Below are 27348 nucleotides of genomic sequence, written 5' to 3' on the forward strand. Positions count from 1 at the left end.
TATCAGTATAATATATCTAATCATAAGGATCTCAGAGAGGGAAAACAGATCAGTGTTGCAACCCTTGGTAGCGCTTAATGCAAAACTGCCTACAGGAGGTAAATAAATTAAATGAAATGAAAATCGCTTATTGTCACGAGTAGGCTTCAATGAAGTTACTGTGAAAAGCCCCTAGTCGCCACATTCCGGCGCCTGTCTGGGGAGGCTGGTACGGGAATCGAACCGTGCTGCTGGCCTGCCTTGGTCTGCTTTAAAAGCCAGCGATTTAGCCCAGTGTGCTAAACAGCCCCTGGTTTATTACTCAGGAGCTATATTTTTGCATTGGGATTTACACAGATTGACATCAGCAATAAAGGTTTTTCTGACAGGAAACAGGAGGTTGCAAATTTCCCACGAATTTGGAGTTTTCCCCACTGTGCGTGCTGAGTACTATTGTCAGTCAGAGCCAAGTGACAGTACAGGGTTGTGAAATTTCCGGCCTCCCATTTTGATGGGATTTTCTATATTTACAGCAACGTGCACTAAACAGAGAAAGATTTTGATAAATCTGTTCTCCCACTTCTGGAATACCAATCCGCTTGTCTCCCTATTCCAGCTATTTGTTGACTGAATCTGGTTTGAATCTCCCTCTCTTAAAGCCTGGCCCAGTTGCTCAATCTCATCGAATTAAAGTATGTCTTGTCATCTGCCCTAAATTTGCAACCCACAACTCGAATCAATGTATATTTCTCCTCATTGAGTTCGACAACTTTAGACTGTGAACTTTCTCCTCCACCTTTACCTTTTTTTTAATGTCCCAAACATTTGTTGTCCTGTGGTGAATTCATACTGTATTGTAATTCACACTGTATTGCATTGCATTGTATTATGTCCTTGTGGGCTCTGTATGTGAGCCGTTGCGCGGCTCTGCCCATAGGGGGAGATGAGGAGTTGCAGGCAGGCTCAGTTGTAAGACTATTAAAACCACAGTTTACTTCCAATCGTGTCTCTAGTGAATTGATGGTCACATCATGTCCCAATGCAAAAACCCTCCCTCCCCCGCCCCCACTGGGCCATCGGTCACTTATTCTTAATTTTTGAGACATTTTTGTTGCAACCTCTCCCAGCTTCCACTAATAACTGTTCCAGCTGTTCCACCCCGCATATATAGACACATTTTTCCCTCCCTTTAGTTCCGAACAGGGGTCATGCAGACTCGAAAAGCTAAATCGGTTTTCCCTCTCTACGGATGTGCCAACCTTGCCGAGTCCTCCCAGCTTTCTTTATTTTTCTCCTTCCGTCCAGGCTCATGCAGGACTATCACCTCAGTTGCATTTTCTCTATTCCATTAAGGTTTTATCTTACCTCTCTGTCCCCCCCCACCCCTCTCTCAGGCATGAACATTTCAAGAAAGATGAACTTGTTTGCCTGACATGTTAGTTCTCTTGAGTTCTTTCCTTGCTAAAGCATTAATCTGCGATACTACGGCCTCCCTATGTCAGCTTATCTCCAAGTCCTGCTGCAGGGAACGAAAATAGGAGATGACCTCGCTTTGGCAGGAACTTAGGGTGGTATCTTGCCAACAGTAGACAATTACAAGGGGCCGCCATACAATTGAGGGTGATGACCTGCTTCCGAGAGCTTCTGGCATTATCAGAGGGCCTGCACCTCAGTAGCCTTGGTAGTACTACTGCTGGTGCTAACTGGGGCTGCAACTGGAGAAGGAGGGGGCATCAATAGCAAGGTGCTTTTGAAGAATTGGTCCATTTTGGTTGTAGCTAGGGGGCGGTTGGGATCATGATGCACCATGTCCGTAAGCACGGCCATTGCTGCCAGGGAGCCCCGTCGCAACCGGTCCACATCAGACGCCATCTCCCTGGCCCTACACCCATCCCTAGAGCATCTTGAAAACAAGGACTCCTACATCAGACTCCTATTTATTGACTACAGCTCCGCCTTCAACACCATAATCCCAGCCAAGCTCATATCAAAGCTCCAAAACCTAGGACTTGGCTCTCCACTCTGCAACTGGATCCTTGACTTTCTGACCAACAGACCACAGTCAGTAAGAATGAACACCAACTCCTCCTCCACATTAGTCCTCAATACCGGTGCCCCGCAAGGCTGCGTACTTAGCCCCCTACTCTACTCCCTGTACAAACATAACTGCGTGGCAAAACTTGGTTCCAACTCAATCTACAAGTTTGCTGACGATACGACCATAGTGGGCCGGATCTCGAATAACGACGAGTCCGAATACAGGAGGGAGATAGAGAACCTAGTGGAGCGGTGTAACGACAACAATCTCTCCCTTAATGCCAGCAAAACTAAAGAGCTGGTCATCGACTTCAGGAAGCAAAGTACTGTACACACCCCTGTCTGCATCAACGGGGCCGAGGTGGAGATGGTTAGCAGTTTCAAATTCCTAGGGGTGCACATCACCAAAAATCTATCCTGGTCCACTCACGTCGACGCTATAACCAAGAAAGCACAACAGCGCCTATACTTCCTCAGGAAACTAAGGAAATTTGGCATGTCCATATTAACTCTGACCAACTTTTACAGATGCACTATGGAAAGCATCCTATCGGGCTGCATCACAGCCTGGTATGGCAACTGCTCGGCCCAGGACCGCAAGGAACTTCAGAGAGTCGTGAGTACCGCCCAGTCCATCACACAAACCTGCCTCACATCCATGGACTCCATCTACGCCTCCCGTTGCCTGGGGAAAGCGGGCAGCATAATCAAGGATCTCTCCCACCCGGCTTACTCACTTTTCCAACTTCTTCCATCAGGCAGGAGATTCAGAAGTATGAGAACACGCACGAACAGACTCAAAAACAGCTTCTTCCCCACTGTCACCAGACTCCTAAATGACCCTTTTATTGACTGACCTCATTAACACTACACCCTGTATGCTTCACCCGATGCCAATGCTTATGTTGTTACATTGTATATCTTGTGTTGCCCTATTATGTATTCTCATGTATTTTCTTGTATTTTCTTGAATTTTGTTTAATTCCCTTTTCTTCCATGTACTGAATGATCTGTTGAGCTGCTCACAGAAAAATACTTTTCACTGAACCTCGGTACACGTGACAATAAACAAATCCAATCCAATCCAAAGTGCCCAAAATGGACTGGCTGGGAGGCCTCCAGAGGTTACCTGGCATTCTCCCAACACAGCAACTGACCCTCCCAGCATGGGCAGAATACTTTCAGGGGCAGCACGGTAGCATCGTGGATAGCACAATTGCTTCACAGCTCCAGGGTCCCAGGTTCAATTCCCGGCTTGGGTCATTGTCTGTGTGGAGTCTGCACATTCTCCCCGTGTGTGCGTGGGTTTCCTCCGGGTGCTCCGGTTTCCTCTCACAGTCCAAAGATATGCAGGTTAGGTGGATTGGCCATGATAAATTGCCCTTAGTGTCCAAAATTGCCCTTAGTGTTGGGTGGGGTTACTGGATTATGGGGATAAGGTGGAGGTGTGGGGCTTAGGTAGGGTGCTCTTTCCAAGAGCAGGTGCAGACTCGATGGGCCGAATGGCCTCCTTCTGCACTGTAAATTCTATGATAATCTATGAAACGCAAATCCCGCCCGACGTGAGGGGGAGGGGACGATCCCGGCCAGAGTGCCTATCTTCTCAGTAAATAGCTTGGTTGTTGGCAGGAATTTAACCAGCTTGCATGACTACCAAAATTTAGGATTATCTATAGACTAGGAACTTTAGGGATTCCATTACTCCTATTCTGGGGAACCTTCATTCTACTTCTTCCCATGACTTAGCGTCCCTCCTAATTATCCTCTCCATTATTCCCTCTGGATAACTAGGAAGCTACATATCGGTTTACTGTCAAGGGAGAGTGAGCAAAGGTTGGTAAATGAGGTTAAGATACAGATCAGCCATTATCTGGTTGAGCAACAAAATATGCTTGAGAGACTGAATGGGCTCCCCCTGTTCTATTTTTACCACTGCAAGCTCCCATGTTTTTTCTTTCGAAAAGGAGTTTTGGAATTCTAGGTCCAATATGTGTCATGGCATTTCTCTCTGCTCCCCCCCCCCCACCCCCCCCCCCCCCCCCCACCCCCCCACCCACCACTCCCTCATCGTCCCCTCACACCCACATCCTCTTCTCACCATGGCCTGGTATGGCAAAAGGGCTGGTTTAGCACACTGGGCCTATATCGCTGGCTTTTAAAGCAGACCAAGGCAGGCCAGCAGCACGGTTCAATTCCCGTACCAGCCTCCCCGAACAGGCGCCGGAATGTGGCGACTAGGGACTTTTCACAGTAACTTCATTTGAAGCCTACTTGTGACAATAAGCGATTTTCATTTTTCATTTCATTTCAAATGCTCGGCCCAAGACCGGAAGAAACTTCAGAGAGTCGTGAAGACATACCAAGTCCATCACACAAACCTGCCTCCCATCCATTGACTCCATCTATACATTCCGCTGCCTGGGGAAAGTGGGCAGCATAATCAAAGACCCCTCCCACCCGGCTTACTCACTCTTCCAACTTCTTCCATCAGGCAGGAGATACAGAAGTCTGAGAACACGCATGAACAGACTCAAAAACAGCTTCTTCCCCACTGTTACCAAACTCCTAAATGACCCTCTTATGGACTGACCTGATTGATACTACACTCCTGTATGCTTCACCCGATGCCGGTGTCTATGTAGGTACATTGTGTACCTTGTGTTACCCTATTATATATTTTCTTTTATTTTTCTTCCCATGCACTTAATGATCTGTTTGAGCTGCTCGCAGAAAAATATTTTTCACTGTACCTCAATACACGTAACAATCAACAAAATCCAAATCCAAAAACCTTTGTGACTGCTTGGGTCAGACTGTCTGCAGTTAATAGGTTGGAGACTTTAGGTGGGATTTTCCTGTCCTACCAAAATCTACCCCCCCACCGCATTTTCCCCAGCAGCGGGACGGGCCAGCCATGCAAATTGCCATTGACTTCGACGGGACTGGAAGATAGTTCCAGCGGCCAACGGCTTCCTCCGTTGCAAGACAACCCACTGGTGCGGTGGAGGGGGGAAGTTTGCTGGGAAATTCCTGCCTTTGTCAGCCTTTCTCGATGCAGGAAAAACACTTCCAGTTTCTTGCCTGGTCACAGAATTTACAGTGCAGAAGGAGGCCATTCGGCCCATCGAGTCTGCATCGGCTCTTGGAAAGAGCACCCTACCCAAGGTCAACACCTCCACCCTATCCCCATAACCCAGTAACCCCACCCAACACTAACAGCAATTTTGGACACTAAGGGCAATTTAGCATGGCCAATCCACCTAACCTGCACATCTTTGGACTGTGGGAGGAAACCGGAGCAGCCGGAGGAAACCCACGCACACACGGGGAGGATGTGCAGACTCCGCACAGACAGTGACCCAAGCTGGGAATCGAACCTGGGACCCTGGAGCTGTGAAGCATTTGTGCTATCCACAATGCTACCGTGCTGCCCATAAAATGTGTTTTGCAATGCCCCCAGCTCTAAATGTGTTGTTGCTGGTTATGCAATGAAGTTACTATGAAAAGTCCCTCGTCGCCACATTCCGGCTCCTGTTCGAGTACACGGAGGGAGAATTCAGAATTCTCAGCTGGTACGGGAATTGAACCCGCGCTGCTGGCCTTGTTCCGCATCACAAACCAGCTGTCTAGCTGACTGAGCTAAACCAGGCCCTTGCCGCCTCCCTGAAAATAACAGTTACCGCCTCCCACATTGAATCCCTTGTCTGTCAAGACATCCTGAGCTATCATTAATTTGCCCAGACTGAACCAGCACAGGAGCGAGCCGTTCAGCCCTGTTGGTCCACATTGACCCTCACAAGCCTTCTCCCAAACCGTATCGTCTCACCCAATCATCTATTCCGTTCTCCTTCGTGTGCTCATCAAGCTACATCTGAATTGCATCCATTCCTCAACCAGAGGGATTCATTGATTCTTCACTCCCTTCAGCCCATCTCTACTTCACAAATGCTAAAGCCTGGAAACCCAATAACACGGATTTGACACTGGACGGCATATTGTTAGCATTCTCCCTTACATTAGAAAGAAATTGAGCGAACAGTTGTTATTTAACATGTTGTTCAACTACATATCAGTCCCGAAAGGTTTTAACTTCTTTCCTGGCAATCTTTTGATGTGTAGTATTGGAAGATCTTTTTTTGGCATCATGTTTTGCATCCACAGCTGTTGCCGTTTCCAAGCCTGTTCCAGCATCTTATCATTGAGCTGTTTCCACACAGTCTGTCGTTCATCCCAACTGCTGCCCTTTTAGCAGAAAGCTTCATTCCCTTTTGTTTCTCCAATCCCATTTTAACTTCCCCGCCGCTCCAAGTTGGAGCGTTTTTATTTGCCAAATTCGGCCAAACGTCACAGCGTTGTGATCGCCAGCGCCCGGCGGTTCAGCTCCCTCTGCTCCCGGAATGGGGGTCACATACAAGAGACAAGACGAAGAGAATCCATCCCTCTCTTTAAAATCTCCGCTGGTGCACACCAAGCCAGGGAGCACGGCACGCACACGATCAGAGCTCTTCAGCAAATGTTGGCACTTTCTGTTGAGCTGGGTGATGACACCATCAGCACCAGCTTTCTCTTCATGGCATTTTTTAGCTACAGCAGGAAGTGAATTTATTCTGCTCGTTGTCACCTGCAAGTCGACAGTCGGGTCACCTAGGCGCACGCCTACCCAATGAAATTCAAAGTTCCCTGGTCTGTGAGCTTGTCTATCTTAATTTCCCTAGATGTCGCTCAGACATGTCCCCAGATATCAACTAGAATAACCACCACCCTCGCCCTGATTTTCCTCCTTGTCCCCCTCACCATATTGGACCTGAATTGACTGTCTTTTCAATTCCATAACATTCCAAGTTACCAACGTTTACCAAAAGCTGCTTAATTCCAAATATTTCTGCCACTCAGCTAGGCCGATCTAAATTTACGCAGTACCCCCCCCACCACCCCCACCACCACACACACACCGCCCCTCTCCCCCCCCCCCCCCCCACCCTCTCTATGGTTACTGGGTCTTGTTTTCTCAGGACATGTATCTGCCCGCTATCATCTGCAAAGCAATGTGGTGTCCAATGTAAAGCAGCAGCTGCCATCAAAATTGTCGTGCGTTGGCACTCACGCAGGACGCATCGCGAGTGGCCAAAATTCAGTTCCAAAAATACGAGGTCATCCCAGCGATTTGTTGGGTCGCGCGGCACGGGGAGCAGCTTGCAACCCGTTGCCGACGCGTGGAAGAGGCTGGAAAGCAAAGCCCGACGCGGAATCAAAAAGACAGTCAGAAAGCGGACGCTGGTCTCAGCACCTTCCCCAAAAAATCTACACGTTTACAAAATGGAGGCTTCGAGCGACAAGCGCTCCTCGATCTGTGTAACCCGGTTTAGATAATAGCTTTGTTCCTTGTGACTCTTTCGCAGCCTGTATGTAAAAAGGGCGGGTGTAAAAATGAACGGATTGTGCCCAGTTGGTGAGCACCGCGGAGTGCCAAGGTATAATTCATTGCCTTACTTACGTCGACATTCTTTGCAGCACTGGCCCAGTCGATACACTGGCCGATAATCTGGTGGGCAGTTTAGAGGAGGACACATAACACGCCTGCACTCAATGGCTCCATTCTGAACAAGAGAGGAAAGAAAGCAATCAGGAATCAACTTCTACTTCTTAATGGTTCTGTCCAATGAGCAACTGAGCTTTCGGACTCAAGTCTTCGCAATCAGATGTGCTGACTCAGCTGATCAATGCTCGGAAAGTGATAACAACACTACAGTTAACCTCAAAACCACATGAAAATTAATTCCGGGTTCCTTTCCCCAATCTATCCAACAATTGAGACTGTAAATGTATGGAGGGGCACTGGGTACATAAAGGATTGAAGACAGCTGTGATATTACTTATCTTTCCCAAAAGTCCCGAAAGACGTGCTGTTAGGTGAATTGGACATTCTGAATTCTCCCTCAGTGTACCCGAACAGGCGCTGGAATGTGGCAACTAGGGGCGTTTCACAGTAACCTCATTGCAGTGTTAATGTAAGCCTACTTGTGACACTAATAAAGATTCTTATTATTATTATTCTGTTCCCAACCACCATACCCCCCAAAATGGTTGGTTTGCTAACTCTCCAGACTCATGAATAATGCTCACTTGAGCAAGTCTCCCATTGAAAATTAAGGGTCAGCTGAGCTTGTTTGCAAGACAATTGACCCCCATATTACACTGCCCACACCATAACATGGTTGGCATGGGCAGGCAGGTGGGATTTATTCAAAAACATCTGTAAAAGGGCAGGAAGGAAGGAAGGAGGGTATAATCTTCAGGGGAGGGGCCGGTGCCCTCTGTATATTGGGGACGCCTCGCAAAGATCTGCCCCCCCCCCCCCCACTTCCTTCCCTCTTGGTGCACTGCAAAACCCACACCTCTCTCCTCCCTGCCTAAGGTGCACAACCCCTTCCCTGCCCTCTGCCCCTGACTTACTCGAGTCCAGGTTCCACTGAGGTCTACATTCCGGGCAAGCTGGCCGTGCGGCATCACCCATTCCTGAGCTCCAGCACTGCCGGGACGGCCAATCGTGAGAGTGGGACTTCTTCCCAGTGTGGGACAGATAGAAGTCCCACAAACACAATGCCCCCAACGCCTACCTCCCACCCCCCCCCTCCCCCGTCATCACCTGTATAATCCAGCCTCATATCTGCTCTGATGGTGTTCAAGAACTAACACAATTATGGAACAATTCCATAACTGTACGTGAACATTTTAGGCAAATTATCACATCCATATGGCTCACTTAAGTATTTTTACCAAAGCTATTAAAATATACACATCATTCAAAAAATTACAGAATATACAGGTTTTATGGACAGTTGCTCAGAGTTTAAGGTGCATGTTTCCTGGTGTTCAACGTTTGTATTTGCTGCAATGATGCATATAGTGACATTCATTCACGTATGCATAGAGGTTAGAATCTCGAATGGCGGATGTGTGTGTTTTAACCGCACTAAATTGGTGTTTGTAGTTATTCCCTCGTACCTCGCCTGGTTCAGATTCTGTAGCTTTGGCAGTCCTGCACAATTTACACGCTTTCATAGTATGATAGAATCTTGCGGCAGGGTTATATGCCAGCACAGTATGATTCCAAATTATCAGACGGGTATCTTTCGGTGCCAGAAAGCAAATGGAAAGATCAAAAGTTTCCTCTGGCGTGAGATCAGACAGCAGTTTTATTCTGCACAACATGTTGATGCGGAGCCAATCAGAGAGGCACACTGCGCCTGGCCAAAGGAAAAAGAGGAGCAACGGGAGAACGCCGGGCATTCGCTGCTAACACCTGTACCGCTCAAATGACAACCGCACTTTGCATCTGGATCAAGGAGACATACACAATGAGACAGCACAGAATTGACTGAGTGCCAGAATAACTTTAGAGGGAGGAAAGGATTGGAGGACAGGGGGGGCTCAAGCACAGCATCACTGTGTTTGGCAGAGCGTAGCAGTGAAAAGCCATAGCTAATGGAAATGGAGCCAGGAAGCAAAGTGTCCAGGGAAAAGAAAGCAGATGGGACCGGCATATAAAAGAGGACAGGCAATGAGGATGAAGCACAATTGTCAAGCTACACTTGACAAGCAGAGAACAGCCACTTAAACACGAATACACATTTATCGGATTCAGATCAGAGGAGAATCACTATCCTCTTAACGTGACACTTGCCTGTCATTTTGATGGATCCATAAAGTGCGAACAGATTCTCGTGTGATTAGCTCTGGTTCATGTCCAGGTGGCAGGGACTGAACCAGCTTTTTATGAATGACGCGTGGGCAACATAAACAACAGCTACATTCTTTCCGATTATGATCGGGGGCGACACGGTGGCATGGTGGTTGGCACTGCTGCCTCACACGCTCGAGACCCGGGATTGATTCCGGCCTCGGGTCACTGTCTGTGTGGAGTCTGCATGTTCTCCCCGTGTCTGCGTGGGTTTCCTCCGGGTGCCCCGGTTTCCTCCCACAGTGCAAAGACGTGCAGGTTAGGTGGATTGGCCATGATCAATTGCTCCTTAGTGTCCAAAGGTTAGGTGGGATTACGGAGATAGGGACTGGGCCTAGGTAGAGTGCTCTTTCGGAGGGTTGGTGCAGACTCAATGGGCCGAATGGTCTCCTTCTACACTGTACGGATTCTATATTGGAGGAAGGTACAACTGCAGGCATCTTTCTTGTTAGAGAAAGGAGTAAAGTTATCACAGGTAAACATTTATCGTCATCTATTTATTTAATTTAAATCAGACTTTGACGGTCCAGGATGTTGCCATTGCTGAGACAGATCGATTACCCAACCCGAAACTGATGGAACAGCTGCCTTCAATTCAAATTGGTGGGTCCTGAATATCACGGCCAACACCTCCTGACAACGGTGTTCTTGTAAATCTTCACATTATACAAGACGGTAAAGCACTTGAAATTCAGGGTTCACTTAAGGTTTAATCTGAGCAGGGAAGGTGTAGCGAGCTACCAGAGTGACAGCAGATCGGTAGTGAACGGGAGGGACGAGGTGGCACAATATGAGTTAAAACCCCTTCCCGTCCCCAATGCTGCCTTCTACACAAAGAGAAAGAAGAAAGTAGTTAAGACCTCCCGCCCATTCAAGCTCTTGATATTTTGACAGCATGCTCCCCGTGAACCACGCACCTTACAGGTACAGTTCTTGCACTTTTCAACCCACGATTCCATGCTGCGATACACTTCTCTGTTCACTTGACAAGTCTTCTCGCAGTAACAGCTCTCCAATTCACTCAGCCTGGCCTCTGCATAGTTTAACTGCAACAGAAAGGTTCACAGTGAGGTGAGATTGCATGACATTGGAACAGGCATGAAAGCCAAGGTGTTTAAGGCAGCATTTAAAATCCCCAGGAGCCGGCCCCTGCCCCACATCAACCCCATCAGGTCAGAACAACCTTTCTCTCTCGTGTGCGAATGTATGACTGTTCTTGGCCTCAATTATTCTTGGTGCTAGAGAGTTCCACAGCAGGAACAGACGTAAGCAATTTAACATCCTGGGCCTGTGATCATTGAGGTCTTGGCTCACCTGAGATCGAATTCCATTTCCTTTGCCTCATACACTCTGAATAGCTTTGGATAACAAAGATCTATTCATTTCACATTTTAAAATCTCCAAGCCATTTACCACCGATTGCCATTTGCAGAAGCGAGTTTCCAATTTCTACTACTCTTTGCGTGTAGCATTGTTCCCGAGGCCAGATGTTTGCTGGGCTGACTAGGATTTCCCTCACATGTCAGAGAACCGGCAGGGTTATCCCCGTCAGATCTGTGGGAGAGCCCCTGCGATTAAATGTCATTCAGGCATTTAAGTAGCCACGAGTGGGCCTTCCCCGCAATCGAGGCCCCTGACTGGTGAAGTCCCACCCGCCGAGAGCTTCTGGCCAATCAGAGGCCGGCAGCTCCTTACTGCCACCGTGCCAGCAGGGGCGATGACTTTTGGCAGCAGTGCGCCCACCTGAGGCCCAGGATCATCGCAAAATCCCAGACCATAGGTGAGCAAGCGGCTTCTCCAGGCTTGGAGCCCCCCCCCCCCCACCAGCCCTCCCCCACACCACCTCCCCCTCCACGCCATCTTTGTCAATCTCCATCTATCACTGGCCTCCTATTCAGCTCCAATGCTCCTCGCCACCCCCCCCCCCCCCCCCCCCCCCCTCAGCAGTATAAATCTGACCCTATTTCCAGTTCTCTCCAGCTTGACAAAGAGTGGTCCAGACTCGAAACATCAGCTCCATTCTCTCTCCACAGGTGCTGTCCTACACGCGGAGATTGTCCAACATTTTCTGTTTTTGTTTCAGATTCCAGCACCCGCAGTGATTTGCTTTTACCTGGGTTTTGCTGGGTGTTTTTCTGGGGGGCTGTGGGAAAGCTGTGCACCCATGCCCCCATTTAACCTGTGAGCTATGATCTGCGGTGGGCTGAAGGATCGTTAATGAGACTAACTGACCTCCCGCTGCCTGTGGGAATCCTGCATCAGCCCCTCCTGCCGACTGCCATCAGCAGGGACGGCTCTCCTGCCGTTGGCAGACCGACATGGGGCTTCCCGCATCATGAGGTAGGCCCGGTCACTATATTACCCACCGTGACAGGCTATATTCAGGCCAAACACTTATTTAATTCTGGAAAGATCTCTAATTTTTAGACTATTGCCCCAAGTCTGAGGGCGGAATTTTCCATTCCAGAGACGGTGGTGGGTGAGAAAAGTGATACATTTCCCGCCAGCCGATGTGACGGGTTTCCACACCAGATCACTTATTTTACAGCTGGTTATATATGCCTGAAGGTGAAGCAAGTCATATGTTCTGGCCGGGCAGTCTGGGATTCGTCCATTGTGTTTCGTGGTCCCATCGGATCATCTTTCCAGACACCATCTTCAAACCGCACCCGTGCACATCGTTCACTCTCTGCAGCCTGGAACTGGTCGTGACAAGTGATAGTCCCCAAAAGAAAAGAAACCCACTGCCCCCAAGTTCACTGACAATGTGCTGGGGCCAATCTGGACACGGTGGATGCACACCGGGATATTCTTTACCCTCGTGATGGCTGGTGGCCAATGAATTGGCCAAATGCCACATTCTGCCCGTCGACAGGCGGTGATTGGGTCTCACCCATGTTGGATGGTTTTCAGAGGACACGGCAATTGAAAGTCGGATCTTGGACGCTAAGAGGAGTAGCTGTGAGTGTCTCTCTCTCCCTGTCTACCTGCTGTTTTTCTGAACATGCAGAGACGTTTTTGAGACCTGGATGATTCTACAGTGAAAACCATTCCAGACTGAAAACAAAAACCTCAAACTGAAGGGCTAGACAGAAGGAAGGTATACCAGAAGGTGTCCATCTGAAACAAAGGCCCGTATCCTTTCACCATTATTTTACACCCATATTTACCCTCTGTGTTTGTCTGTCTTATATGTGTGTAGAGGTTGTGGTTGGTTAAAGAGGGGTGTTTAGGAATTAGATAATAGTTAACCTGTTGTATTTGCTGCCTATTTAATTATAGTTATTTCTGTTAATAAAAAATAATTGTGTTTAAGTTTACAAACATGGAAACTGTAGTTATTGGACACCCAAAGACTTGGGGTATTTTCTAAGAATTATTTGTTAATTTCGATTGTGTTGCGACTCTGGGTCAAGTGAGGCTGAAATTGACCACGCGCTCGCCCAGGTTGTCGTAACAAAGCATGCAGGTTTCATTCAGCACATTCTCTGGCAAATGTTTTCAAGTGGGAGTGTTTCTCCTGCAGGCAGGGTGACTTGGCATTAGGGTTTGTCTGTCTGTTCCAGCATTCCTCACGCACCTCCATACTCCAGGGGCTGGTTTAGCTCACTGAGCTAAATCGCTGGCTTTTAAAGCAGACCAAGCAGGCCAGCAGAATGGTTCAATCCCCGGACAGGCGCCGGAATGTGGCAACGGGGGGGTCTTTTCACAGTAACTTCATTGAAGCCTACTCGTGACAATAAGCGATTTTCTTTTTTTTTTCATTTCCTGCGGTGCCCCCTCCCTCTCCGATCACAGTCTTGGGGGAAGGGGGGGGGGGCTGCTCGCCACCGCACCCTTTAGCTGTGCTGTTTGCCCCTCCCATGATTTGCAGGCACAACAGCAGCCCAAGAGGTGGTTTCTCGATTGGTCGATGTCCCGCGGCTTGCTCTTCCGGGCTCCCAACCTGGAACAGTGACAAAGTTCAGCCCAACGTTTCAGGCTGATTGGAAGGGTCTAAGGTGTAACATAAGAAGGGGGAGTTGTACCTCTTGGCCTGTTAAGCCTGCTTTTCCATTCAATACGATCTTGAGTGACCTCAAGCTTCAACTCCACTTTTCCATCCCAACCTTCAAAATACTCAACGATGGGGAATCCACAATCCTCTGGGATAGAAAAATCCAAGCTTTCACAACACGTTTATAGAATCCCGACAGTGCAGAATGAGGCCATTCTGCCCATTGAGTCTGCCCCGGTCCTTCTCAAAGATCACCCTACCTAGGCCCACACCCACCTGGGCCCCTGCCCAATCCTGTTAACCCAGCAACCCCACCTAACCTGCAGATCTTTGGACCGTGGGAGGAAACCGGAGCACCCGGAGGAAACCCACGCAGACACAGGGAGAACGTGCAGACTCCCGAATCACCCGAGACTGGGTCCCTAACGCTGTGAGGCAGCAGTGCTAACCACTGTGCCACCATGCCTTAAGAAGAACGAGTGAAGTAATTTCTCCTCATCCTAGTCCTAAACGGCTGTCTTTTTATCCTTGTTGATATGCAACAAAGTTACTTAAAGCCCCCTGCAACGAGGCAGGAAAATGCAAATGTCGGGGGGTGGGGGTCAGGTGGTGAAACTGGTCGCACAAAGTGGCATATTGGCATCATATTTCACACCTATCCCAATTGAAGGTAATGGAAAAGAGACAACACAAATTTATCTTCAAAAAAAGTCTGGATAAAGCCGGGACATGCAACACAGGAATGAATCCAAATTGGAATTATATCTCATAGTTTCCAACATAGGATCCATACCCAGGGCCGGCCCAAGGCACCGGCAACTCGGGCAGTCGCCCGGGGCGCCATGTGCTAGGGGGCGCCAGAGACTCGGGTCCCGCGCATGCGCAGTTGGGCCGGTGCCAACCAGCGCATGCGCAGTGGCCGCCCTCCCCCAGGGCGGCCCCCTCCGCCCCCCGGCCGCCCCCCCCTCGGCCCTGCCCCCGCGCCTCGGGCCCGCCCCCCCCAGCCTCGGCCCCCCCCAGCCTCGGCCCCCCCCCCGCCTCAGGCCCGCCCCCCCGCCTCGCCCCTGCCACTCCCGCCCCCCGCCCCCTCGGCCTCCCCCCCCTCTCGGCCCCGCCCCCCCTCGGCCCCGCCCCCTCCTCACCCCCCCCTCTCCCCACCTCGGCCCCGCCCCCCCCCCTGAAGGGCGCCGAAGTTCAGCTTGCCCGGGGCGCCAGCAACCCTAGGGCCGGCGCTGTCCATACCATGTGTACAGAAAAGAGAAAAGGTCAGGAGGACTTATTACTTTAATAAGTCTCAGGGCATCCAAACTAAGCAAATGTATTTGGACATTTATTTTACAACAATTATATACATGAGTACTGGTAGATCCTCATTGGATACTCTCTCTCTTGTCGGTCACTTCCAGACCGGCTGATCGTTCCTACAAGTACGGGTAAGCTACCCCCCCCTAGCAGGGAGCTCGTTCCCCTCAAGGAGCACGCGGAAAATAATCACCCCCACATGGTGCGTCCAGTGTTGGTTATTACATTCGCCACCCCTCCCAAAGTCCGAAGACCCTCTTGAGGGACGGTGCTGATGAGAAGATGAAATGGCAAACGCAATTGAAGAAGACACTGGTGCAGCATTTACAGCTGTCGGATGACAAAGACGTACCAAATCCTGCTTCCCAACTACCCCTGCCCTCACTGACTGACATTAGCTCCCAGATCTTCCAAACCAGGGGTGGGATTCTCCGTATCCGGAATCAGGAATCGTGATTGGGCGAAGAATCGCGCGAGGTGAAAATCGTGGCACCCGACAGAATGCCATGTTCCGGTGCCTCGACAGCGGCGTCAATGCGTCTACTCCGCACGTACAGTAAACACTGTTGGCATGACATTAACTGGCAAAATCCAGTATTCTCCAGGACTCCCATGATGCTCCGCCTCTGCCAGATGGAATTACCAACAACGAGTTTCTTTTTTTCCCCCTTTTAAAAAAAATTTGGAGTACCCAATTATTATTTTTTTCCAATTAAGGGTAATTTAGCCTGGCCAATCCACCTACCCTGCACATCTTTGGGTTGTGGGATGAGACCCACACAGACACAGGGAGACCGTGCAAACTCCAAACGGACAGTGACCCAGGGGCGGGATCGAACCCGTGTCCTCAGCGCCATGAGGCAGTGCTAACCACTGCGCCAACGTGTTGCTCCCAATGTCGAGTGTCACTTGTGACAGCTGAGGGAGAGAGAGGGTATACAAAAAGTGTTCAACGTCGCTATAGTGTGCCAACAGTTCTGCCGCCGGCGGGGGATTTCGGCCAGGGCCGGGGGATGGAGCGGAGGGCAGCCAGGAGGTGGGCCGTGAGGTCAGGGTGGACGGGCATGGAACACCATTGCGGCAACCTGAAAGACAGCCATGCGGCTGCGCAGGGCGCTGACTGCCCACTGTAAACTTAGTGCCATGGGTTGTTTGACTGTCCCCGCAAGCCACTCCCCTGGGTACCCTCTGGCCCCAGCTGACCAATCAACAGGATGGGCCTGCTCCAGCGCAACCAGTGCCATCTTGTTGGCTGGAATGAGTCTGTGTGGGGAGTGGAGTGCTAATATACAGCTGCCGCATGTCAGGCTCTCGAGTTCCAATCGGAGACCATTTTTAATTGGAATCGCTCATGTTCCACATGGCGCCTGCGGTAGCTCATTAACGGTTCCGGAATTGCTCTAGAACCGGTGCCAATTTTGCTGCCATAAAAATCCATCGATTCTATCCCAGCGTCAACACTTTAGTCTCTGCTCCAGAAATTTTAAAAAGGTAAAACCTCCCAAGTATTCACTCTTCCATTTCTCTGTCACTACCTCTATTGTTAACCTCTCTGTTTCTCACTTTCTGGTTTCTTGTGCTGCACCTCTCCCATTGCTATTGGCAACCATTGTTATAGGTCAAGCATTCTTCCATAAATCCTTCCACCTCTCCGCTCCTTTATGATTCTCTATAAAATCTAAGGCCCCGTTTTCCATCATTCCTCCGAACATCTCCTCCTTTGGGTCACATCCATTTTTTTCTTACAGCTCTGCCAGGAAACTTGGAACACTTTTGTGTACTTCTGGGAACTATGCAAATGGTTGTTGAACACAAAATTTAGAATTTATAAAAATGTAATTCATTCACAGGCGTTTGAAGCACTCAGTGATGTATTAGAAAGAAGAGTGTGGAACAATAAAAGTGTCAGCTCTATTTCCATGGATTTGTTCCAATATATAAATGTGCGTTTTTCAAATCCCAGGATCAGATTTATACCCAAAATTATCGCATCTCTTGCGCTGAATTTTTATTCACCTGATTATTATTCAGTGCTGAAGAAATTGTTAATGAAAAAGGCTGTGATTGAACAGTTTCGCATCATCTCAACCCCTCAATTAGATTGTAACCTGAAAGTCGTTCCCCAGAGTTAGATTGCGCTCCCACGTCACACATAATTTTAGGTGGCCCCCAGTTCCGTGCCCCACCTCTATCCACCTGCAGGTTCAGCTCAAGGTGTGTTTCTTTGGAGAATGCACCCATGGAAACAAAGCCAGCGGGAAGCCCACATACCCCACCCACAGCTATAAAGTGCTGCCGGGCAGATTAACAGGGGCCAAGCAGGAGTTCCGCCTGTCATTGGGGAGGATGTCCTGTCCTCTGGAGCTGCCGGCCAATGTGGTTGGCTGGCAGTGTCAAGAAGGCATCAGTGGCCACTGCCAGGGCTGCAGAAAACGAAAGAGAATTCTCCAATCCTAGGAATATGGGCCTTGGAGAGGGTGGGAAGTGGTCCATTTCCTGTGGAGGCCGGCGGGAAATCAGACCTAACCTTCCGGCCCCCACCTCATTAATTCTGCAGCTGGATGGTTTGTGCCACATTCCATGGTGGGGCAGGTCTGATGGCGTGTAGTCAGCTGTCTCATCCAGGCGCCATTTTGAAAAGGTGGCCAACATCACTCACTCGCTGTTAAAGAAAGAAGCTGGACATTCTGAAAATGAAGATGGATCTCCAGGAACATCCTGAAGCTGGAAGATGGACCTCCTCCAGGACACCAACTCTGGAAGGTCCACCTGCAGACGCTCCGCCCCCCCCCCCCTTCCCCCGCCCACTGCTGTTGTTTTACGGGGTCCAGGGTTGTGGCTGGCCTCCATCCTGAACTTTGGAGGACGCCCCAGGCAGTGTTCAGGGGAGTCCTGACACCTGCACGCCACCTTGATGTGTTTCACACCGGTGTGTTTTCCTGCTGGCATCAGGGAGAATCGGGCATGGGTGGTCGGGCCTTCTTCTGCATTCCATTAGCAGGATTCGAATGAGGTTCTCACCGGCTTCTAGTGGGTTTCCTGATCCACCATGGCGAACACCAGCGCAAGATCCTGCTGTAAATTCACATCAGTGTGAAACCAATTTTTGGATCTCCTGCCGAATCCTCACCGCCCCCTCCACTCACCATTGAACCAGTGGAGAAGGGGTTTGGGAGATCTCCACCCCAGGCCCTACGGATCCCCAGGACAGATGATGCAAGAGTCTTGGGCCAGGAGGGTTTGGTTAGGTTAGGTAGAGAGGCAGAATGGGCAGAGGGGGCACGGAGGTAAGGTTTAAGGGAGGGGGCAGGTTGGAAGGAATGGGGGTCCGGCTTGAGCAGCAAACATCAGTCCCCAACGGTGACCCTCCCCCCTTCCTTCCCGCACTTCTAAAATGTGAGTGAAATTCAGCAGGCTGCCTCTTCCCACCTGGATACCAACTCAAAACGTTCTAGGGCATGGCCACCATGTTATCACAGGGAATTGACTTGGGAACTACTGACCCATAATTATTTATTTAATAAGGCAATTACCCCTCCCACCATGGGTGTGTGAGTTCAGTTGTGGGCAGCATTGTGGTGGAGTGGACACCCATCCTATTCTATGTGACCCCCCCCGCCCCCCCCTCACGCCATGGGAAACACACCTATCGGGGGAACATAAAATTCAGCCCCATGAAAATGTGTTGGGCGCGAATCTCCAGACGTGTTGGGCTCTCGCTTGAGTGTAACGCGGCCGGAGAATGCGGGGAGAGGCCTCCAGCGAACCTCCACGCTTCCAGGGTTTCTCCGAAGGCCCCAGGAGACATTGGAGTCAGAACCCCACCACAAATGGGCGTGGCCGAATGACTCCCGCGGAAGTAGGTCACAAACCTACCCACGACCACCAGCCTCCCGCGATTCACCGTCCTCCCCAGGGACGCTGCAGCGGGACACCGGTCAGTGCTGGTCCACACAACTGTGCACCAGCTGGTCAGGGTAAGTGCAGGGTGGCTTCCTGGTCCTCCCCAGGAACACGGGCGCCTTGGCACTGCCCAGCCTGCACCTTGGTACTGCCATCCAGGCACTGCCAAAGTGCCTAGATGACACTACTAAGCTGGCAGGAGCACTACCTGGGTACCAGGGTGACATTAAAAGGGTGCTCGAGTACCAGGATGCCACTGCCAAGGGCCAAGGGCCCAATATAAGATGCAATTGTGGAATATTAATGTGCATTTAAATTCAGCTACATTAACACCCATTCATAAAATACTACAAATCCTTTGTGTTGTTAGTATATTTTTAAATCTAAAAATGTATCCGATAGTTCGTCGCAACCCTTTGAACTCTTATTTATAATCTATGGCACAAATTGGATGAATGTATTGCGATTATTTGGAAATTAGCACAGGGCTAAATCACTGGCTTTGAAAGCAGACCAAAGCAGGCCCAGCAGCACGGTTCAATTCCTGTACTGGCCTCCCCAAACAGGCCCCGGAATGTGGTGACTAGGGGCTTTTCACAGTAACTTCATTTGAAGCTTACTTGTGACAATAAGCAATTTTCTTTTCATTTCATTTCATTCTTGATTTCATTACAGGTATTGTCATAATATACACACAAGTATATGACGGTGCACAGACAGACATTGATTGACACACAGGATGACCAATGAACACACAGAACACAGCAGCCAATCACCAGACAGGACACGGCCACTATAAAGCCAGAGGGCACTCGTTTTCCCGCTCTCTTGGGATGCAGCCTCTGAGACAGTCAGAGCTCGTGAGCAACCACACGAACATCCACCATGTGGTGGTAAGATAGTCTGGTCAGGTTAGCCTCAGGTCTCCAGTCAACTCAGCACAGTGTCAACCCACAGTCTAAGTATGTTTAACAGTTGGCAGTTCAATAAAATAGAGTTGTATTTCTCCAAGTTTTGGAAGCCTGTCTCTCTCACTGCTATGGTAAACGCAGTCCTCGCAGACCCAGCATACCCAACACATCAGGTATGAGGGGTGAACAAGGTTTCAGGAACAAATAGTCAAGATGGAGAGCTCTCTCTTCCCTACCCAACACCAATGTGGGAAGTGCAGCCAGCAGAAGGCGATAGCATTCCAAAGAGGAGGCCCATCCCCATTGTGTCAGGGCTACAGCTCTTCAGCAATAAATGTGACCTCAGAACCATCCCCGCATCTTGACAACACAGTATTTTAACTTTCAAAATGGAGATCAGAGCCAAGATGCCAGCGGATTAGCCGAGATGTCGAACTTGGTTCCATGTGCAAATAAAATCATCGATCCTTTCAAGGACAATGAATTACTTAGTGGCATATTTCAAATGCACGGTAGCATTGTGGATAGCACAATCGCTTCACAGCTCCAGGGTCCCAGGTTCGATTCCGGCTTGGGTCACTGTCTGTGCGGAGTCTGCACATCCTCCCCGTGTGTGCGTGGGTTTCCCCCGGGTGCTCCGGTTTCCTCCCACAGTCCAAAGATGTTCAGGTTAGGTGGATTAGCCATGATAAATTGCCCTTAGTGTCCAAAATTGCCCTTAGTGTTGGGTGGGGTTACTGAGTTATGGGGATAGAGTGGAGGTGTTGACCTTGGGTAGGGGGTAGGGTGCTCTTTCCAAGAGCCGGTGCAGACTCGATGGGCCGAATAGCCTCCTTCTGCACTGTAAATTCTATGTAAATGCTGGAGGAAGATGCTGCTGGACCATCCACTCATGGGCCTCCTGATGGGTGGCACAACCTGTAAGACTCACCCTGTGGAGTTAAATTTTGCCCGAGCGTTGTTTAACTTGACTTCCCTTTGCCTGACCACTGCCCACCTTATAGTAAAGCAAGCCGAGTAGAAACCAATAATATGGTTAATTTTGACTGGGAATCTCTCGTTGACATGAGTGCATTATGGAGGAAATTCATGTCTTGGTAGGAAATGACAAAAAAAGGGCACTATTGCCAGAAAATTTCATTTGCTTGAAGATGTTAGATTAAGGTTCACCTGATTCTGATTTCGACTCGAGCCCGGATCACGAAGTCACCATTAAAACACAAGTTTCATTACGCTGAAATCATCCTCCACGCTGAAATATGAATTGCGGTTACTTGCTACGTGTCGCTCGGCAACACTAAACCTGATCTTAAGCAAGCTTTGTTGACTTTTCAAAAAATAAGTATATTGCATCTCCAAGGTAAAATAGAGGACAATTAAACCTGCCGAGCTCCGTCGCCATCACGCCTGTCAGGTTCAATACAATTCAACCACCTCATCCATTCAATATTCTGCAGAACCAACAAACGATTCAACATCCTTTGAGTTTAATGATTGCTATGTTTGCATATGGAAGACTAAATGATAATTAACCTGACACTTTGTAAGATGGTGACAAGAACTAATAGGATAAATAGAGAAAAACTGGTTGGGGAGGAAGAACAAGCGGAACACTTTAAGATAGGAGTTATACCATTCAGGGTGCTTTCAGGAAACATTTCTTCTCACAAGGGGCAGTGAAATCTACAAACCTCTCTGGCAAAATGAGGTTTTAATTTGGAAATTGGTGCATTGTTGTTCGCCAAGTGTATTCGTGGCGGAGGAACCAGGATTGGTAGATGGAGTTAAGATAGAATGCTTGCGCCGAGATCCCAGGTTCGATCCCGGCTCTGGGTCACTGTCCGTGTGGAGTTTGCACATTCTCCCCGTGTTTCCATGGGTTTCGCCCCCACAACCCAAAGATGTGCAGGGTAAGTGGATTGGCCATGCTAAATTGCCCCTTAATTGGAAAAAATGAATTGGGTACTCTAAATTTATTTTTAAAAGATACAATGCTTGAATGGTGAAACACACTCAAGGAGGTGAGTGGCCAATAGCAAAACCTGACAGATGTTCATATCCCATGAAACAATCTAGTCATGTATGCACACACTTAAATGTTGCGTTACTCCATATCATAGAATTTCATAGAATTTACAGTGCAGAAGGAGGCCATTCAGCCCATCGAGTCTGCACCGGCTCTTGGAAAGAGCACCCTACCCAAGGTCAATACCTCCACCCTATCCCCATAACCCAGTAACCCCACCCAACACGAAGGGCAATTTTGGTCACTAAGGGAAATTTAGCATGGCCAATCCACCTAACCTGCACATCTTTGGACTGTGGGAGGAAACCGGAGCACCCGGAGGAAACCCACGCACACACGGGGAGGATGTGCAGACTCCGCACAGACAGTGACCCAAGCCGGAATCGAACCTGGGTCCCTGGAGCTGTGAAGCAATTATGCTATCCACAATGCTACCGTGCTGCTCATACTAACCTTTCAAGAGAGCTAGATAAACCAGATTACGTCCGTTATATTACGATATGTAATATATTTATTACTCTCTTAATTAAACTGGGCTGTTAAATGATAGCCGTAATCTTCCAGTAATGATTAAGTAATTTATTGCGCAATACAAACTAATCTTATGAGTCCTTACTTAATACTAAACTAGTAAAAGAAATAAACAACTGTAGAATATGAACTATTAAATAAGTAGATGTTAAACTCTGATAACTACTAACTTCTTCTCACGAGCTATCTCACTTCTGTTCTCTCTGCAACCCTGACACACACTCCTCTAAGAAAAAGCGGGAAAACATTTATATAGGTCCTGCTGTGAGGCCATCTAGTGTTCATTTGCCTGTACTTGCTTAATATAGTCTGATCATGTATTATTTAATACAGAGATCACTGCAACATCAAGTTTTCGAAAGAAAAAAATCTGGGAAGCAAAATCCATTCCTTTTTGGAAATAAAATCAAAAGTTCGAAATCAAAGAGTCAGACTGTACTCTCTGATGAACTCACCTTTGTCGTCATTTTAGCGAGAAGCTCCTGTAGATCCATAATGCCTTGCACCAGATTGAGGAAGTCGCTGCAGGTTGGGCATGCTCCAAAAAGACAAAGGTGAAAAATAAGACAAAAGTGTAAGAGTCTCTCGAATGAGGATGGAGCACAATGCTTAAGATCGCCTAGATTTACTCAAAGCATGTGTTCGTTTCTGTTAATAGTTTCTATGGTAATGGCAAAAGGTCTTAACTTGCTTCAAAAACAGCACAAGAGGAATGCTGACACACATGATATAACGTTACACTTCCCCAATTCAGATAGCCTTGATTTCCATAGCAATCACTGAACAAGGCTTCATTTTTCACTATGGAATTTTGAACCAGCCAGTCTGCAAGCCCATATTTCATGATTCTGCATTGTCACACTATCCCCATTCATCCCCTGTGTGATTCAACAGAAAGTTATTTAAATTCAGCCGGTGATTTATTTGTATTGTGTTCTTTTGCCCGAAAAAAGTATTTCTCTGCAAAGGATCCACCCACACTTTCACACAATTTGGCATTTATTTTTATTCCTGGGATACTGGGCATCAATGGCTGTGCCAGCATCTATTGCCCAGCCCTGTTTGCCCCCTGAATTATGCTCAGCCATTTTAGAATCTCGACAGTGCAGAAGGAGAGCATGTGGCCAAACAGGTCCGCACCGACCCTCTGAAAGAACACCCCACCTCGGCCCATTCACCCTCCCCGTAACTCTACCCAACCTGCACATCCTTGGACTGTGGAAGGAAACCGGAGCACCCGGAGGGAACGCACGCAGACTCGGGGAGAGCGTGCAGACTCTGCACAGACAGTGTCCCAAGCCGGGAATCGAACCTGGGATCCTGGAGCTGTGAAACAACTGTGCTAACCACTGTCCTACCGTGCTGTCCACGGTATATAATGCATGATCACAGATGCACATCCTTAGTTGGGCCCAGTTTAATTTGGTCCAGTTCAGAATCTGACATTAAGGTGCAAACTCCACACAGATAGTTACCCATCGTCAGGATCGAACACGGATCCCTGGCGCTGTGAGGCATCGGTGCTAATCACTGTGCCACCGTTGCTGTGGATATGGAAGCACACAGACTTCCTTCCCTAAAGGACATTGGTTGGGTTTTTACCACAATGGTTTCATGGCCATTAATAGAATTTTAATTCCAGGTTGGTTTTTTTTAATGAGATTTGAACCTGGGTCCCCAGAGCATGACCCTGAATATTTAGATTCCTGGTCCAGTGGCAATACCACTAGGCCACCACCAACTTCAAAGTGATGAAGCTTCACACCGCCAGGGGCCCGGGTTTGATTCCCGGCTTGGGTCACTGTCTGTACGGAGTCTGCACGTTCTCCCCGTGTCTGCGTGGATTTCCTCTGGGTGCTCCGGTTTCCTCCCACAAGTCCCGAAAGACGTGCTGTTAGGTAATTTGGGCATTCTGAATTCTCCCTCTGTGTACCCGAACAGGCACCGGAATGTGGCGACTAGGGGCTTTTCACAGCAACTTCATTGCCGTGTTAATGTAAGCCCACTTACATTAATGACAATAATAAAGATTATTATTAAAGATACTATTTTCAACAAAAATACTTTTTAACAGTTACTTATTCAGACAAATTAAACCTGCTTGTAATTGTGTTGAAGTAGTGCCAATTTTTAAAATTAAGTTGAAAGACACTGGTCGGAATACTCTGGCCGTCGGCATTCCCTTTTGCCGCTGGCGGAGCAGCCCCGCCCATGGGCTTCCCAGCAGCGTGGGGGGGGGCTCTCCATTGACAGACAGAATAGAGAATCCCGCCTCCAGCAAACGGCGTACCGCCAGGAAGCACGCGGCGGGGAAACTGGGAAACCAGCCGATTGGGACTGGGAAGTGAACACTGCTCCTCGTTTTTAATCATCGTCAGCAAACTGCGCCTTTTTTGCATTGGTCACTCAAGAGTAGGCAAAAAGTTAATGACAACAATTGTCCACCAATGGTTTTAAATCCTCCACCACCACCGGTGCAATCAAAAGTGACCCTGCAAATCATTGGCTCGGATTTGCTTTCAACTGCTGCATAATGTGGCTGAAATTTGTTTAACTTTGACACATTTGGCTCTGCGGGGAAGAAAAGACTGATAATAGCATAAATCTGTTTTGTTCATTATTAATGTTCACAGTGATACAATGATAAATATGCTGGGTGCAATCCTCCAGTCCAGCCCGAAGCGGAAAGCTTGACGGACCGCGGGAGGAGTTCAACTTGGTGCAAGGCCAAACTCAGTCGGAAACTTGTTCTCAGGACTTTCGAGGCAGGTTAAAGGCAAGTCCGGGTTCCCGGCCAACAATGTCAGGAAGGGGACTTCCGGTTGCGGCTATGACTAGCTAAGCCGCACATTTGGAAGCTCCTGCAACAAAGGTGTTTTTGGGCCAATTGGAGGGCCCCAACGGCGCTGAAAAAACGAATCCCGGTGGGGGAAGGTCCCCTGAGGAGAACTAGACCGATTTTATGGTCGGTACCCGGAGTGGAGCGGCAAGAAAAACGGCAGCAGCTCCCCAAAAAAAGCGGGGGAAGAAAATCAAAATGGCGGCCGGCGGTGCACCGGAGGAGTGGAAGAAATGGGCGGAGGAGCAGCAGGCCGCTCTCCTCCGTTTTTTCACGGAGATGAAAGTGGAACTCTTAGAGTCCATGAACGCGACGGCCACCAGGTTGGTGGGAGCCCAGGCGATCCAAGAGGCGTCGATTAAAGATCTGCAGCAGGAGATGGCCGCGAGGGAGGAGGAGGCCACAGTCATCGGGGCAAAGGTGGAGGTGCACGAGGCACTCCACACGAAGTGGCAGAGCCGCTTCGAGGAGCTGGACACTCGGATGAGGAGGAAAAATTTGAGGATCCTGGGCCTGGAAGAAGGCCTGGAGGGGTCGGATCTCCCGGGATATGTGGCGGGGATGTTGAGCTCCCTGATGGGGGAAGGGGCCGGTCCGGCGCCCCTGGAATTGGAAGAGGCATACCGGGTCATGGCCAGGAGGCCTAGGGCAAACGAGCCCCCGAGGGCGGTGCTGGTGCGGTTCCAGCGGCTAAGTGATCGAGAGAAAGTCCTGAGGTGGGCTAAAAGGGAGAAAAGCAGCAAGTGGCAGAACTCGACGGTAAGGGTGTACCAGGACTGGAGTGCGGAGGTGGCAAAGCGGCGGGCCCGGTACAACCGGACAAAGGCGGTGCTACACGCGAAAAAGATCAAATTTGGAATGTTGCAACCGGCGCGCTTGTGGGTCACCTACAAGGACCAACATCATTATTTCGAGTCCCCAGAGGAGGCCTGGACCTTTGTACAAGAGGAAAAGTTGGACACGAACTAAAACCTGGGAGCACCGGCGGTCGTAGCCGCCGGGGGACTCTTGATTGTGCAAGTGGCCCTTTTCTTTTTCAGGCCAGGTCGGAACTGGGTAACAGTTTCGTGGAGTGTTTGGGGTGTTTTTTCTCGAACGGTTGACTTTTCTGAATATTTTGAAGGTTTCGAGTTGTTGGGTGTGTCTGTATATTTGTACTGTTGAAATCTCTATTGTGGGTCGTTGGCTTCTTATGGGGTGTTTTTTCCCGTTTCCAATTTCCCTTAGTTATTTACCCCTCTTACCCTTTTTCTTTGGGTGCTTGGGGGGGTTTTTTGATTCTTTTTTTTCTTTTCGGGTTATGGTTATCTGCGGTTATTTATACTGTTTGATGGAGGGTGATGGTTGGGCACGCGGTTAGTTGATAGTTAGTTAATTATTTTGTTATTTAAGTATGTAGTTAAGTATTTATGTATTTAGTTGCCATTGGGTATTTGTATTTATATTGTTAAGTTGGGGAGACGGGACGGGGGGGAGCGGGTTGATTATGCGGGTCTTTCTCGGGGGTTTTAAGGGGATCTTTCACGGGCGCAGATGGGGTGAACCGGGAGGAGTCGGAATGTGGCAGGAGCAGCCGGGTCAGCGGAGACCAGCTGACTCTCGGGAGTACGATGTGGGGTACATCGCGGCTAGGAGGGGTCCTAGCCAGGGGGGGGGGGGGGGGGGGGGGGGAAGGGGGGGGGGACGGGGGGGGGACACCGGGTTGCTGCTAGAAAGGCCAGGGACGAGAAGGGGAGAGCCGGGGGGGGGTGGGGGGGGGGGGGGGGGGCCATCGCTATGGGAAGCGGGTCAGAAAAGAAGGGATGACCCGGGGCGAGCAAGGGACAAGACATGGCTAATCGACAGGGAGTAGGGACGGGTCGCTCTGCGACCCGATTGATCACGTGGAACGTAAGGGGGCTGAATGGGCCGGTCAAAAGATCAAGGGTCTTCTCACACCTGAAGGGACTGAAGGCTGATGTAGCAATGCTGCAGGAGACTCATTTGAGGGTAGCAGATCAGGTCCGCCTGAGAAGGGGGTGGGTGGGACAGGTGTTCCACTCAGGCTTGGATATCAAGAACCGGGGGGTGGCGATTTTGGTG

At 49.3% G+C, this 27348-nt stretch overlaps 1 protein-coding gene across 5 annotated transcripts in view; it reads right to left on the reverse strand.

Annotated features, from left to right (window-relative positions):
* Window positions 1–27348, reverse strand: part of LOC119971968 (protein kinase C-binding protein NELL1-like) — a 926238-nt gene that overhangs the window by 712670 nt on the left and 186220 nt on the right. For 4 of the 5 annotated variants that reach the window (XM_038808351.1, XM_038808348.1, XM_038808352.1 and 1 more), the window contains exons 7-9: window positions 22883–22968; window positions 10675–10803; window positions 7511–7613 (exon numbers count right to left, since the gene is read on the reverse strand). In XM_038808351.1, coding sequence (XP_038664279.1) covers window positions 7511–7613; window positions 10675–10803; window positions 22883–22968 — 318 coding nt within the window. The remainder of the gene's footprint in view (window positions 1–7510; window positions 7614–10674; window positions 10804–22882; window positions 22969–27348) is intronic. The other variant, XM_038808349.1, reaches the window with a different exon arrangement.

This window comes from Scyliorhinus canicula, chromosome 9 (genome assembly GCF_902713615.1).
Source record: "Scyliorhinus canicula chromosome 9, sScyCan1.1, whole genome shotgun sequence".
NCBI lineage: Eukaryota > Metazoa > Chordata > Chondrichthyes > Carcharhiniformes > Scyliorhinidae > Scyliorhinus > Scyliorhinus canicula.